General features: G+C 39.2%; 1 protein-coding gene across 1 annotated transcript; it reads left to right on the forward strand.

Moving 5' to 3' along the window:
• Positions 1-66: 66 nt before the first annotated feature.
• Positions 67-9754, forward strand: irf4a (interferon regulatory factor 4a). Its single transcript, XM_026374546.1, has 9 exons — positions 67-161; positions 794-993; positions 1239-1425; positions 2214-2299; positions 2398-2572; positions 3192-3272; positions 3908-4306; positions 5608-5720; positions 7306-9754. The coding sequence occupies exons 1-9, from the start codon at positions 152-154 to the stop codon at positions 7444-7446; spliced, it is 1392 nt and encodes a 463-aa protein (XP_026230331.1). The 5' UTR covers positions 67-151; the 3' UTR covers positions 7447-9754.
• The last annotated feature ends 3518 nt before the right edge of the window (positions 9755-13272 follow it).

Raw genomic sequence — 13272 nt, forward strand, 5'->3', positions numbered from 1 at the left:
TTTCACAGAAATGAACGCATGATTGCTGCGCATCTCCTCTTGATCTCAACAGAGCCCGCAGGAGGCTCCTCCCTTCAACAAATCAAGATGTGATAACATTTAAGAATTGGACAGCGAGAGCTTCAAAACCGATTTCAGCGAGGGAGCTTACATGATCAAAGGTAAGAGGCAGCTCTTTTGAAACGAAAGACGGCGTTTTGCAAATCCATATTACAAAACTTACCTCAATCAGCTCCAGTGGTTTTAAGCCAAGAGAGAGAGAGAGAGTGAGCCTGATCTTAATCATTCAAATCAGCATCAGTGTTGGCAGATGCAATCTCAAGATAACGTTGAGTCGTTATTGTGAGTTTTATTAAATTAATTTCTAGTAACTTTAAACTTTATTAAAGTGTAATTACGTCCTGCAAGCCTGGTCCCATTAAGCTGATGAAAGACGTGGAAATCAGCATCAGAGTGCACAGGGGAGCACCTTTAAACCGCAATTTAAATGTAGATTGTCATTGTAAATTGTAAATGTCTCTCTAATGAGTGATGAAAGTCGTGGGTCATTGGCTACTTCAGCCCCTGCACTTGCACGTCTCATTTGTAAAAGATTAATGGCAAACAGCGTCAAAGCCCTGACTGGACAACTGGATTAAATGTGTATCATTAGTGGTGTTACAAACAGGGCTGCAGAGCAGAGCCAATGTGTACTTCAACTAACTGACTTTCATTAAGGCCTACTATGTAGAAGTTGCAACAACAAGTGAGTTTGACATAAAAATCAACTTTCTTTCATTATTTTGTTTTGCAGTGATGAGCCTGGATGAGGACAGCAGCCTGCCAGGCAGTTGCGGCAACGGCAAACTGAGACAGTGGCTGATCGATCAGATTGACAGCAGGAGATATCCTGGCCTGGTTTGGGAAAATGACGAAAAAACAATTTTCAGGATTCCGTGGAAACATGCGGGAAAACAAGACTACAACAGAGACGAGGATGCTGCTCTCTTCAAGGTCAGACTGTCCCACCTGTCTTCTCACCCTGCACCTGAAACCAACAACTGCACTGTGAACACACTAATGCACTAACTGCATTTTTTTTAAACTACATAATATACTGAGAGATTTGTAATATTATAGTAATGTTGTTTTGAAATACTATTCTATATGGCCTACATCCATGCATTAATTCGTGCTTCGAAGGCTATAAAATCCTTGAAGCATGAGACTAAATGGATCATTTAAAATAATTGTTTCAGGCATGGGCAATGTTCAAGGGAAAATACAAGGAAGGTGTGGACAAGCCAGATCCCCCCACATGGAAAACCAGATTACGTTGTGCTCTTAATAAAAGCAATGACTTTGATGAGTTAGTAGAAAGAAGCCAACTGGACATCTCAGAGCCCTACAAAGTCTACAGAATAATTCCAGAGGGAGCCAAAAAAGGTAAGTCAGTGTTGTTCATGCAAGATGCAGTAGAACTTCGTGCAAATGACATGCAGCCACCCATTTATGTAGTAGTAGGTGATAAGAAGAGGTGTTGGACCTAATCTCAACTCCTGCTATAGCAGTGGATCATTTGCATATAGTATACTGCTTCATTTAAGAGTGCATCTCACATTGTTTATAGACTACTCACATTTTTTTTTTTTTTCAAATACATATGCACGACTGCAGTTGATTCTGATGAGGCAGGAAGCACAAAGGAAGCCAAAGCCTGTACCAAAAAGGCCGTAGTGCTTTTTTTAGAGGGCTTCGGTTACTAAGTGCAGGGTGCACATAACACAACCAGACGACCTCCAGCCTTGCATAACTAAGTTTCTGCCTTTGTACAACAGCTTTTGTCACACCAGAGCAGTTCTTTCTCTCTGGACTAACCCTTGATTAGCAATATTATTAGACAATGTAGACTTGTCTCAGTTATCTGTTGCACCTACTGTGCAAATTACTTTGTCACTTAGGTTAAAATAGCAGGACCTTGCAAGAGCATAAAGCATGTTCAAAGTTGAAGCCAAAGTGAAGTAGACTAGTTAGGACCACAGACCACTGAACCTCAGATGTTCTTGGTTTATTGTTGATATGTACAGTAAAAATATATTTTGATGTATAATTGTTAAAATGAATTTTACGAGAATCAGCTGTACTGTGAATGAGCAGTGTCTTTATAAGAAACAATGGCCAATATTATTGACGCATTATCTCACAAATGCATTACTGATTTTGTACATTCACAGGTATGAAGATGAGCAGCATGGAAGAGACGCCATCACATGTAAATGCCCTTGGCTATATTTCCACATATGCACCTCTTCACAATCAGGTCAGCGAATTTGTGTGGCGTCTGTACCCGACTAACCGGGCCATACACATAACAAAAAATGTCTTGGTTTTATGACCATCCCTTTCCGTCCTCATCAGGTACCTGGCTATATGGTTTCTCAAGAGAGAAGGGAGTGGAGGGAATACTCGTCAGCAGAACAACAACCTCTTCCTCCACCACATCATCCTGGGCCACATGCAGAGCTGCCGTACGGCCAGTGTCACTACCCATCACCTATCAGCCGAGCTTGGCCGGGGTCACATACAGAAAATGGTAAACTACAGTACAGCCATACTGCTGCACGTTATAATTACAACATTCAGAATACATTCACACACTAAATTGGTTAATAACATTTGACTATTTCCTTTTTTTTCTTTTGATTAAAAAGCATTTTAAATTAAAAAATTAAAAAATATATTTTTTAGTTTTCATGAACATTATTCAAATAATGAGCCTAATTTACAGCCATCCCACTTGGCTGTGACATCCTGTCAAGTCTTTTTTATCCAACAAGAGTTGGAATAAAATTATCACTTTAGGTGAGAGGTAATGTAAGATAGGGAGAACTTGCAATTACGTCTTTTTGTTTCATCATTCGTTATGAAGTACTTTGATCCAGGTAATCATAAGGTTATATCAGTTATGTTTGTATTTGTATTTTTACAGGCAATTATCAGCATTAGCATTTATCACAAGCCTTTAATCATTACAGCAGTATAAAGGTAGAAAATGAAATAAAATATTAAATTGTTAATAACAAACATACAATGTACGTGCACATGTACATGTATGTTTTTATATTTATATAGGTTCCAGGATCACATATCAAATGTTCACTTTCAGTACTTGATAATAAAACTTTGTGACCATGCATTTACGTTCTGCACAGGTTTTCAGCTGTCCTTTCACACCTACTTCTCAGAATCCCAACCATCCCTGTATGCAATGGATCCCAACAATACCATAACAGGTAAAAAAAATTATCTTGGGCACATTAGGGCACATGCAGTGCACACAGACTTGCACTTGCACTCACTTGCTTATTATGGTTTTCTATTTTGAATGTATTTGCATTTACAGATAAGAAACTACAAACATTTGGTCCAACACTTACTTACTTCCCTATTCTGATCCGAGCAGCAGGTCACTGTATTGAATAGATTTGTTTTTTAAATCATGAGGATAGGTGTAAAAAAAGACATACTTGGATTGATAAAGGAGAAGTGAGCAGTACTCTCCATGTGAAAATTAGAGAACTAAGTGGTAAAATAAGCATAAAAATATTTATGTTAATAATCAGAAAATGATCATACTCACTTTAGACATGCATGTAAATACTTTAGCATTATTGCTTGATTTGAAAGCCTACTGATTGTCTCATCAGTCACTTTATAGTAGGATGTATGACATGAATTCCACATAGTACAGATTAATGATAGTACAGTGAAATTAGATTACCTGTTAGCTATATACAGCCTATTAAAAAAGATATAAAAGAAAGCTGTTTTCAGGCCTCAACCTGATCAAGCTATGACAATGACATTGTGATGTTGACAATGTTTCCAACAGGAATTTAACCCCTTTCCCTCGCTCTCTTTCTCCCAGATTTCAGCTTACATGTGTCGCTGTACTACAGAGAATCCTTGGTAAAGGAAGTTACTACTACCAGCCCAGAGGGTTGTCGGATCACAACTTCCTCCTCCTCTTCTCCGTCATCGTCCTGCTCTTCTTCCCCGTGCCCGGAGGACAAGTTTCACACTGGTGCAGAAGTCATCCTTTTTCCATTCCCGTACCCTGAGTCTCAGAGGCAGGGTGCTGAGATGCTTCCCAACATACTGGAGAGGGGGGTGCTTTTGTGGATGATGCCTGATGGGTTGTATGCTAAGCGCCTGTGCCAGGGACGAGTGTACTGGGAGGGACCTCTGGCTCCATATATGGATAAACCCAACAAACTGGAGAAGGAGCAGCCAAGCAAGCTGTTTGATACGCAGCAGTTCCTTATGGGTAAGCATTAATACTCTGCTGTAATTTACTGCTCACAACTACAGGTTTGGACACAGTGACAGAAAAACCAGAGTAATACAGTATTTTTATTATAACGTTGATGTTTTGTTTAGATTGTGTTGCTGACAGTTATGGAAGAAGTGTTTGATTACATAAAATGTTATGACAGGGTATAAAAATATTATCAAAGCTATATTTAAGATGTAAATTTCTCAATCCTTAGCATTTGTAAGTGGTCTATAAAATGTTAGTGGTTTATATTAAACTATCCTGTACTTGTAAGCAGATAATAATATATTTTAAGACTTGCGTAATTTACAGTATTTGTCATCAATTATACAATTATTAAAATCAATATGATTATAATTATAACTTCCCCTGTTCATTATGTGTTTTTACATACATACATAAACACACCACTACATTACATTGTGTGATAGGTCTGCTACTAGTGAAGTATAAGCAGTTGGTTGTTAACTTGAACTATTGCATTGCATTATATTTAGTAAGTTTATCACAAATTTTGTATGTAACATCTGCAAAAACACTAAAGTTGTTTGATAAATGCGAAGTAAAATGACCAAATTAACTTTGAAAACATCATAAAATAGAAGTGTAAAATTTAGCGTAAAGTGAAGTTAAGTACTAAGGTGCACTAATCAATCTCCTTAGCTATTAGCCAACTTTACATTAACTTGTTGTTCCATAGGTTGCTTCATTGTGTTGAACTGCGTTGCAAGGGTTGACAGTATCTTGTCACATGCCCATTTACTTGTCCTCCAACTATGTAGTTCTTTACTGCACAGTACATTCTGTAAATGAGTAGAATAACTAGGACGCACCAGTACCCATGTTGCTTGAGCTTTACACAGTGGTGAAGGTTGTGGTCATATTGATCGTGGCTGCAATGATGTTGATGATGATGATGATGAAGGGAGAAGCTACAGGTCCTTTAGCTGGGTAAATCCCTTTCGATGCCAAGGTAACACAGAGAAGCTAGTCACATTCTCAGCGGGGGGCCAAAGTGTGTGGAGTCCCCACCCACCTCCTGTGGTCCACCACACGGTGTGACATATGGTATTTTTGTGCCATGTTACATTCAAATTTCCATCGTCTTCATCAGTAGTTTCCAGAAAAGTCCCAATTTGGGAAAATCTTGCTTGAGCAATGTGGAGTTTTAAAATCTTTATATAGTGTAATTTATATAATTTAAATGAGACTGTCTAGTGTGTGACGATTAGTGCATGGTGATTTTTGTTTTTTAATGCATCTCCTCTCTTTCCTTGCTCGCCTTCTTTCAGAGCTTCAAGACTTTGCCCACAATGGTCGACATCCACCAAGACACCAGGTGGTGCTATGTTTTGGAGATGAATATCCCGATCCACAGCGCCCAAGGAAGTTGATCACAGCACAGGTATTATGCACTACAAAACTGAACCCAGTAACTGAAAGCTATTACACATATATCACAATTATAAACAAACAAAATATCTCTAAGCTGACAAAACACCAACACTCACGATCTTTCATGTCTTTAGTGAACACATCCATTAAACATGCAGAGTGATGGTAGAAAAAGCAATAGCTACGGTGTTTTAATAACTGGCTGCACCACCTTTGGCAGCAACAACCTCAAGCAAGTGCCTCCTGTAGCTGTGGATTAGACCTGCACAATGTGCTGGAGGACTTTTGGACCATTCCTTCTTACTGAAGTGTTTCAGCTTAGCCATAGTCTTAGGATTTTTGGATGTTGGAGGCTCTCGTGAGGTCATTGCACAGCATCTCTTTTTGGTTGAGGTCTGGGCTCTCACTCTAAAAGGTGAATTTTGTTTCTCTTTGTGTCTGAAGCCATTCTGTAGTAGATTTACTTTGATAAGTAGGCTCATTGTCCTGCTGCATTGCCCAGCTTCTTCTGAGTTTCACCTTATGGACAATCATCATGACATTATTCTGTAGGATATTATGTTAAATTGAGAATTTATTTTCCCCCTCAACAATGACATGCAGTCCAGGTCCAGAGGAAGAAAAACAGGCCCAAATTATGATGCTCCATCCGCTGTGTGACACTGTTGGGATGGTGTTTTCATGTTGGTGATTAGTTCTCTTTTTCTGCTATTCATAGCACTGTGTGGTCTTCCCAAACGGTTCCACTTTCGTTTCATCGGTCCACAAGACATTGTCCCAGTAGTGTTTTGGAGAGCCGAGTGGTCTTTGGTTAACTTCAGACATGCTGCAATGTTTTGTAGCAGTGGCTTCCTCTGTATGTTAACCATCTCCTGTAAATCCTTAATGTCTAAATTATGTCCTTAATTATTACTCTATGGTTCTTTTTCACCTTGTTAAACATCCCACATTGTGTTTTTCTGGTCTGGGCTGGATCGCCACTTCTATGGAGAGTAGTACCAGATCTTTCCATTTAAAGACTATATGTCTACCCGTGGACTGATCTAAATGCTACATAGTATACAGTAAAGTGTAATGCTTTCCATCTAGATGCAAATTAATAACCGTTGATTGTAGATCTTCTGAGATCTATGTTTTGAGAGGCATTGCTCACATCAGTTGATACTACTTAAAAACGCACACTGACACTGTTTGGGTGTTTTAATAAGTCAAGATAGCTCTAAACCACACCTGCAATCTTGTTTCATTAATTGGGCTCCAGGTTTGCTATCACCTGTCTCGAGTAGTAGTAACATGAGAAAGCTAGTGTTGCCATTATGTTTTCCATCATCACCCTGTATGTTTAATAAACGTGTGTTCAATAAATACATGAGAGATTGTGACTGTTGGTGTATTTTTAATATACAAATATTGTATTTTTCATTTCTGAGTATTTGGAAAAAAATAATCAGCCTGTAAAGACATAAAATGAGTGTATTACAGGCTTTGTTGTTTTTAAATGAAAAAACATTGCTCTCTGTCTTTGTGGTGCACAACAGGATAATATGATTTAGCAGGTCAGACATATTTCATATATAGAAATAATTTCCTTCTAGGTGGAGCCAATGTTTGCCAGAAAACTGGTGTATTATTACCAGCAGAACAATGGCCACTACCTGCGGGCCTATGAGGAACAGAACACATCACTGCCAATCGACTATCCTCCCCAGAGACCTCTGCAGCATATTCAGGAGTGACAGCAATTCATAAAACATACGCACATGTAGAAAGGCAATGTAACCCTCTGACCGATGCTGACTTGTTGTGACTGCAGTGCTGAGTACTGTAAATGGCAGAAACTGTTACTGAGGGGTAGCGATGGGGAAGACCCTGTGATTTTCACAATGCACACCGATACGTTGTAGTCTTTGTGTTTTTGACTGTGGAGTAAGGTTTTCTATTTTTTTGCGCTAAAAGTATTATTGTGACAGTGTGAAGGATGCGGTTTGAGGGTGGGGGTATGAGGGGAGCGGAGGGCGACTGAGACAGGAAGTACTCGCACAGGTGCACAGGAAGAATGGCCCCTAAGACAAACACTGATCCGTCAAAGGGATGAAACTGAGTATGAATGAATATTTAATGCTTTTTCACAGGTAGCAGCAGGTTGACAATTTTTTGACAGGTTTTGTTGCACACAAACACACACACACACACCAGTGGGACTTAAGAGAAACACAGACTTTCTCTTTTAAACTCAGTTGACACAGCTTCTGCAGTTCCAGTGCAATGCATTACTTGATGTACAAAATAATAACGTAACAATAATTGATAGTATTAGTCAATTGTATACCTAAATTCTGAATTTCACTGGAAAAATGTTGTACAACTAGAATGGAAGAGAAATTCACTAGTTAGATGTTATCACTAGTGTAATGGTGTAGTAGAGGAAGCTGTTATCACAAATTGTTTCCCTCGTGTCTGCTACGTGTATTGCAGGACATGAAGGCTTATGAAACCCTTTACATTGAATGGTAAAAATAAACATTTCTTCTAAATTCAACCAAAATTATTAAACTAAATCAGAAATTGCTGTTTGTAGGAGATAACATAAACCAACAATTTGACTTATGTTGCATAAAGAATTAAATGCATCCTCTTTATACAATATATAATTCACTGTACCTTTAATTACAGTATAAGCTGACTGCATCAACAGGTTTTTTTTTTACATTTAGACTTAATCTTAAACTCACTTATTGTTTATATTATTGTCTGATAGCTGTTAACATTAGACGTCAAACCTATGGTAAATTACAGACCATCCACACAGCAATCTCAAATGTAACGACAGTTGTTTTCTTGCTGAAACACACACACAGTTAAGGCCCTAAAGACCTTTGTGGTCTTTGAAAGCCTATTTTGAAATCAAATTTGTGAGGACGAATCACTAGAAAAAGTGTCCACGTTTTAAGTGTTCACAAGCAAAAAACATAGGGAGTAGTGGCTTATAACACATTATCAGCTTGGGGCTCAAGGCCTGTGTCACCAGACAACACTGACTGTAATGAGTGTCTTTGACCTGACTGAAGAAAGTTATGTGGAAAAATGACACTCATCCCGTAACTTACAGGGAAACTGTACCTGTTCCTCTTGATCTGAAACTAGTAGCCACACAAATGGGAAGAAAAACTACCTTTGTGGTCTTTGTGCAGGTTTAGCCAGGGAGGAGCTCTTTTGTTCCCATACTGTTGAGGCCCACTGGTCGTAAAATCTATGCGAACCTGACAAAATGTCCTTTATCTACTATGTCTACTGCATATATCGCTTACGATGCAAAGGTTAATTAGAGTAATTAATTATGATGCTGAAGTCCTAAAGGCTGATGCAGCGGTAGGAGGGATAAAGGCTGTGTTGTGTTTTCTTCTGTGGTCCAGAGTTTCGATCTCTGCATTTACTTCCTTCACACTTAAACCACATCACTTTCACAATGCCTTCAAAAGTCTGACCAAAATCACAGGCAGGAATGCTTTTTTGAGTGTGTGTGAGTGCATCATAAATCCTTCTTCTTCTCAAACACCTAGTAAACCCCCCTGGTTGTCTGCTGAGTGTAATTCTACTTCGCTGTCTGACATTTGACTCATTCAAAATCAAATCCTAAGAGTGAAAATGTTGCCGGTTAAATGTACAGTGTGCTATTGTGGTAAATGCTGTGTGTGTGTAGCAAAGGGACCTGTTTAATTGTGTGTAGGTGGGGTATGAGTGTCATGGTTATGGTATTACTGTTATCAGGAATTGACATTTATGGACTCGGGATAAAACATGTGACTCCCCCACCTACAACATCAGTGACTCAGACGCACACATCCATTTCACATTATAGTTACAGTAAAACATACACAGCAGGTTACAGAGGAAATCACAAAATAAATGTGGATATTAAATTCATTTTTCTTTTTGTAAAGTTGAATTTCTTTTAAAAGCAATAGCAAAAGATTGTTTAATATAAAAGTGCCACATGAATAGATGATTTACTTTTGAAAATAAACTTAACAGTCTTGTACTCTTGTCTGATGTGCTGTTTTGTCTTTGAGCTCCCCTGATTTGCAGACAGAGAGAGGAAGAAAGAAAAAAAATCACAAAAAAAAAAAAAAACAAAAAGAAAAAAAAATAGATAAAACACAGTCACACATTTGCCATGGTGTTTCCCCTTTTGCAGGAAGCCACATCATTTGTAGTCAGGCTACAGTTTTTTTTCCACCCGTATGAGCCGTTACTCCAAGTGACACTGCTTCACTTGATGCCTTGGAGCAGACAGTTTAGTCAACTAGTGACCCAAACAAATTAAATAAGTTTTCTAGAGAGAAACGAAACCAATAACTCCTTCACTTTATCCAAGGAAAGTGATTGAGTTAGAACTGAAAATGATAAATTTGATAATTCAACATACTGTAACATTATTCAACTTTTATCACATTTAAAATAAAGTAACAAAGCACTATATTCAATGTGTTGTGTAAATCTCTATCTGATCATTTACTATAATGTTTACTCCCAACATAGATCGTCAAACGCTTGGAGGCTTCACAGGATTATAGCAGCATCAACACTGATCACATTTACTGTAAAATTTCATCATGTTCTAACTTTGTTTATACGCTTACAATGAAATTGTCCTGTATTCATTTCATTGAGTGTCTGGAATCAGAAACGTATATTCAGAATTCAACCTTGCTTATAATTGATGGGTTATTAATTTGTTATAATACATCAAGGCCCTGAAGAAGATGTAAATCAGGCTGCTTCACACCAGAAATGCAGCAACGCAGTGTTTTGCTGACATCTGCTGGTTAGTGTATCTACAGCTGCACAAAATAAATTGTATCAAGCATTGACTTCTCAGCTGAAAAGGATGGTGAGTATATGATAAATATACTTGTTGACAAATGCTTAAGAAATATGCATATTTTTCTGGTCCATAAAAATATGTCCAAGGACATTTTCTATTTAAAAGTATATATACATTAAGCTCACGAACAGGGTAAAAAAAGAGATTTTAAAGGGTCACAATCCAAAAACACTGTGTGCCACTGGCATACAGTGCAGGGGGTCACTACTGTATGCTAACGCTGCCACACAGAGTAGAAGTCAGGCTCAGTCAGAACTGTGGGAGGTCATAGTAGCTTGAAAGCACTTGGCAAATTGTAGACATGGTGATATTTTATACCCAGCTGGAGCTGCCAGATGGGATCAGACATAAGACATGAGTAAAACTAAAACACTCAACACAGTTACTTGACCTGCTAATTCTTAGAAATGCCTGGCTAGAGACCCTCACTTTTTTAAAACCTTGCAGAGAGAAGTACCACAAGACTCAGTGACGTCACTGTGTTTATGGTTGGACCCCTGCCTGGGATTTGATAACAGTCCTGTTTATTCCTCATCTGCTGAAGCTGCACGTTGACCCCATGGCAAGGAAGGTGCTGATCTAATTTTACTTTCACAACACAGTGCTGATGATGTGCTCTCACGAAGCAGTAGGTGATAGCAGCGAATGATGAGTTAAATTCTTGATGGACAATTATGTCAAAACCTTTGTTATTATAATAATAACCCATTAAATTAATTCTCTGGATATGACCTACCACAGGCATGAGAATTGCTCCTAATTACCATCAAATAAAATCTTTAACGTCACAATTAATCAGCTTGAATTGTTTTCATATGTCTGTGTTTATCCGAGACTCTTCAGATAACAATGTAGTCAACCCAATACAATATGATGGCAGGAAAGCAATAACAGTTGTCGGATAAGGAGCAGCATAGTAATGAAAAACAATCAGATGACTTTGGACACAAGTATAAACAGGCTAACTGGCACTGATGCAAGGGTTGGGCTGCCTGTTTAGTTTGGCTGGAAAAGATAGAGGATGTTACACTAAAATGTAAGTAGGAAATGCTGTCTTCTAGATTTCCTTAAGGGACAAAAACATACAGCGAAGAAGATTTTCAAACTTCTCCAACAGCAGTGGCTGTGCAGGGATGTGGGTGCAGTAAATGAAACGGCCAGCAGGGAGTGATGTGTCATTGGCTGGTAGCAGTGAAAGTGAAAATATGAACCATAATGGTCACACGTTTATGGTTAGACTGCAGTAATCAGTGCAGTTGAAAAACCCTTTCATCCCTCTTAATGGTCCAGGGAACTCATTATAGCAGCTTTGCCTCTTGGACAAACACAGTTAATTTATTGCCTTCATTGATTTGTATTCATTCAATTACAATTACATCTGTGCTTTCTGGATTTAATACAAACTGTTTCCTGTCAGTGATGGTCCCAGGTTTTCCATTTTATCTGTTCGAAACGGAAATGCTTTGCTTTGTGTGTGAAGCGACATGAGGAACCAGCGCTGACAGAGAGATGGAGGCGGTTAGAGTGACAGCTCGTGGGCTGTGTTGCGTGAGAGTGACTCGGGCTGTTCTCAGACTCTGTGTGGTCTGGGTGTGTGGTCTCCAGCTGACGGCCAGGGAGGAGGACGGGAGAGCCCTGTGAGTGCATATGTGTGTGTTTGTGTGTGTGTGTGTGTGTGTGTGTGTGTGTGTGTGTGTGTGTGTGTGTGTGTGTGTGTGTGTGTGTGTGTGTGTGTGCACTAGTGTTTACTTTATCCAGAGTCAGGTCCAGGCCCTCTGTAGCGATGGCTTGACTAGAAAGCTCTGCCTTCCGCCACTCAGCAGCTCCGGTCTGAAAGATAAACATACACTGCCACCACTCTGACATGGCTCATCTAAGGATAATTTTTATCCATGCATACTTATGGGACCTGAGAGACCTTTAGGTTAGAGGGTTTAAAGGGTCTAGGTCTGCAGAGTCCTAAAAGTATTAGATGGGAAACAATTCCTTAGTCTTACCTACTGAGAGTATTCATGGACGTGTACTGAGAGCAATTTGGGTTTTGTGGATTTTATTTTCTGAATATTTTATGTGTTGTGTGATTGTTGTTTATGAATTTCACTCAGTTTAACGCATTTTATTATATTTTCTGTAATGTCTTGGTCTTATTACCCTTTAGGCTTAGTGTGCAGACATAACCCCCCTATGTAACAAAGGCAACACAGGCAATTTAACATCATTAATTACAGACTCCACTGAGGAAGATAAGACCTCATACAACCTCACTCCTGTCACTCTTTGTGCGCTCACATACCCATATTCAACCACTGAGCTAGTCTACACTCCTCTCCCTCTCCCACAGCGATCTCAGGGGAAGGCTATGTAATGCAGCACTGCTGAGAACGCGCCATGAAAATATAAATACAACCTCACCGCATTTCAACCATGTAAATAAACAGGGCCACCCAAATTTCCAATTAGAGCTGGTGTGGAAGGAAGGAAATGGGTTAGACAAGACAAGACCACGCCTACTTCTCCATCACTACTTGTGAAAAGAGTCCAGGTCCAGGTCCAGGTTGAGGACATAGGACAGTAGCAGTGCAGACACAGTGGCAGCAGTCCAGTCCAGGCCGATTTCCCACATCTGGCTCCAGCTCCACTGTGCTCTTCTTCTTTTACCTCTTAAGGTCGGGACTTA

This window comes from Anabas testudineus, chromosome 17 (genome assembly GCF_900324465.2).
Source record: "Anabas testudineus chromosome 17, fAnaTes1.2, whole genome shotgun sequence".
In the NCBI taxonomy this organism is placed as follows: domain Eukaryota; kingdom Metazoa; phylum Chordata; class Actinopteri; order Anabantiformes; family Anabantidae; genus Anabas; species Anabas testudineus.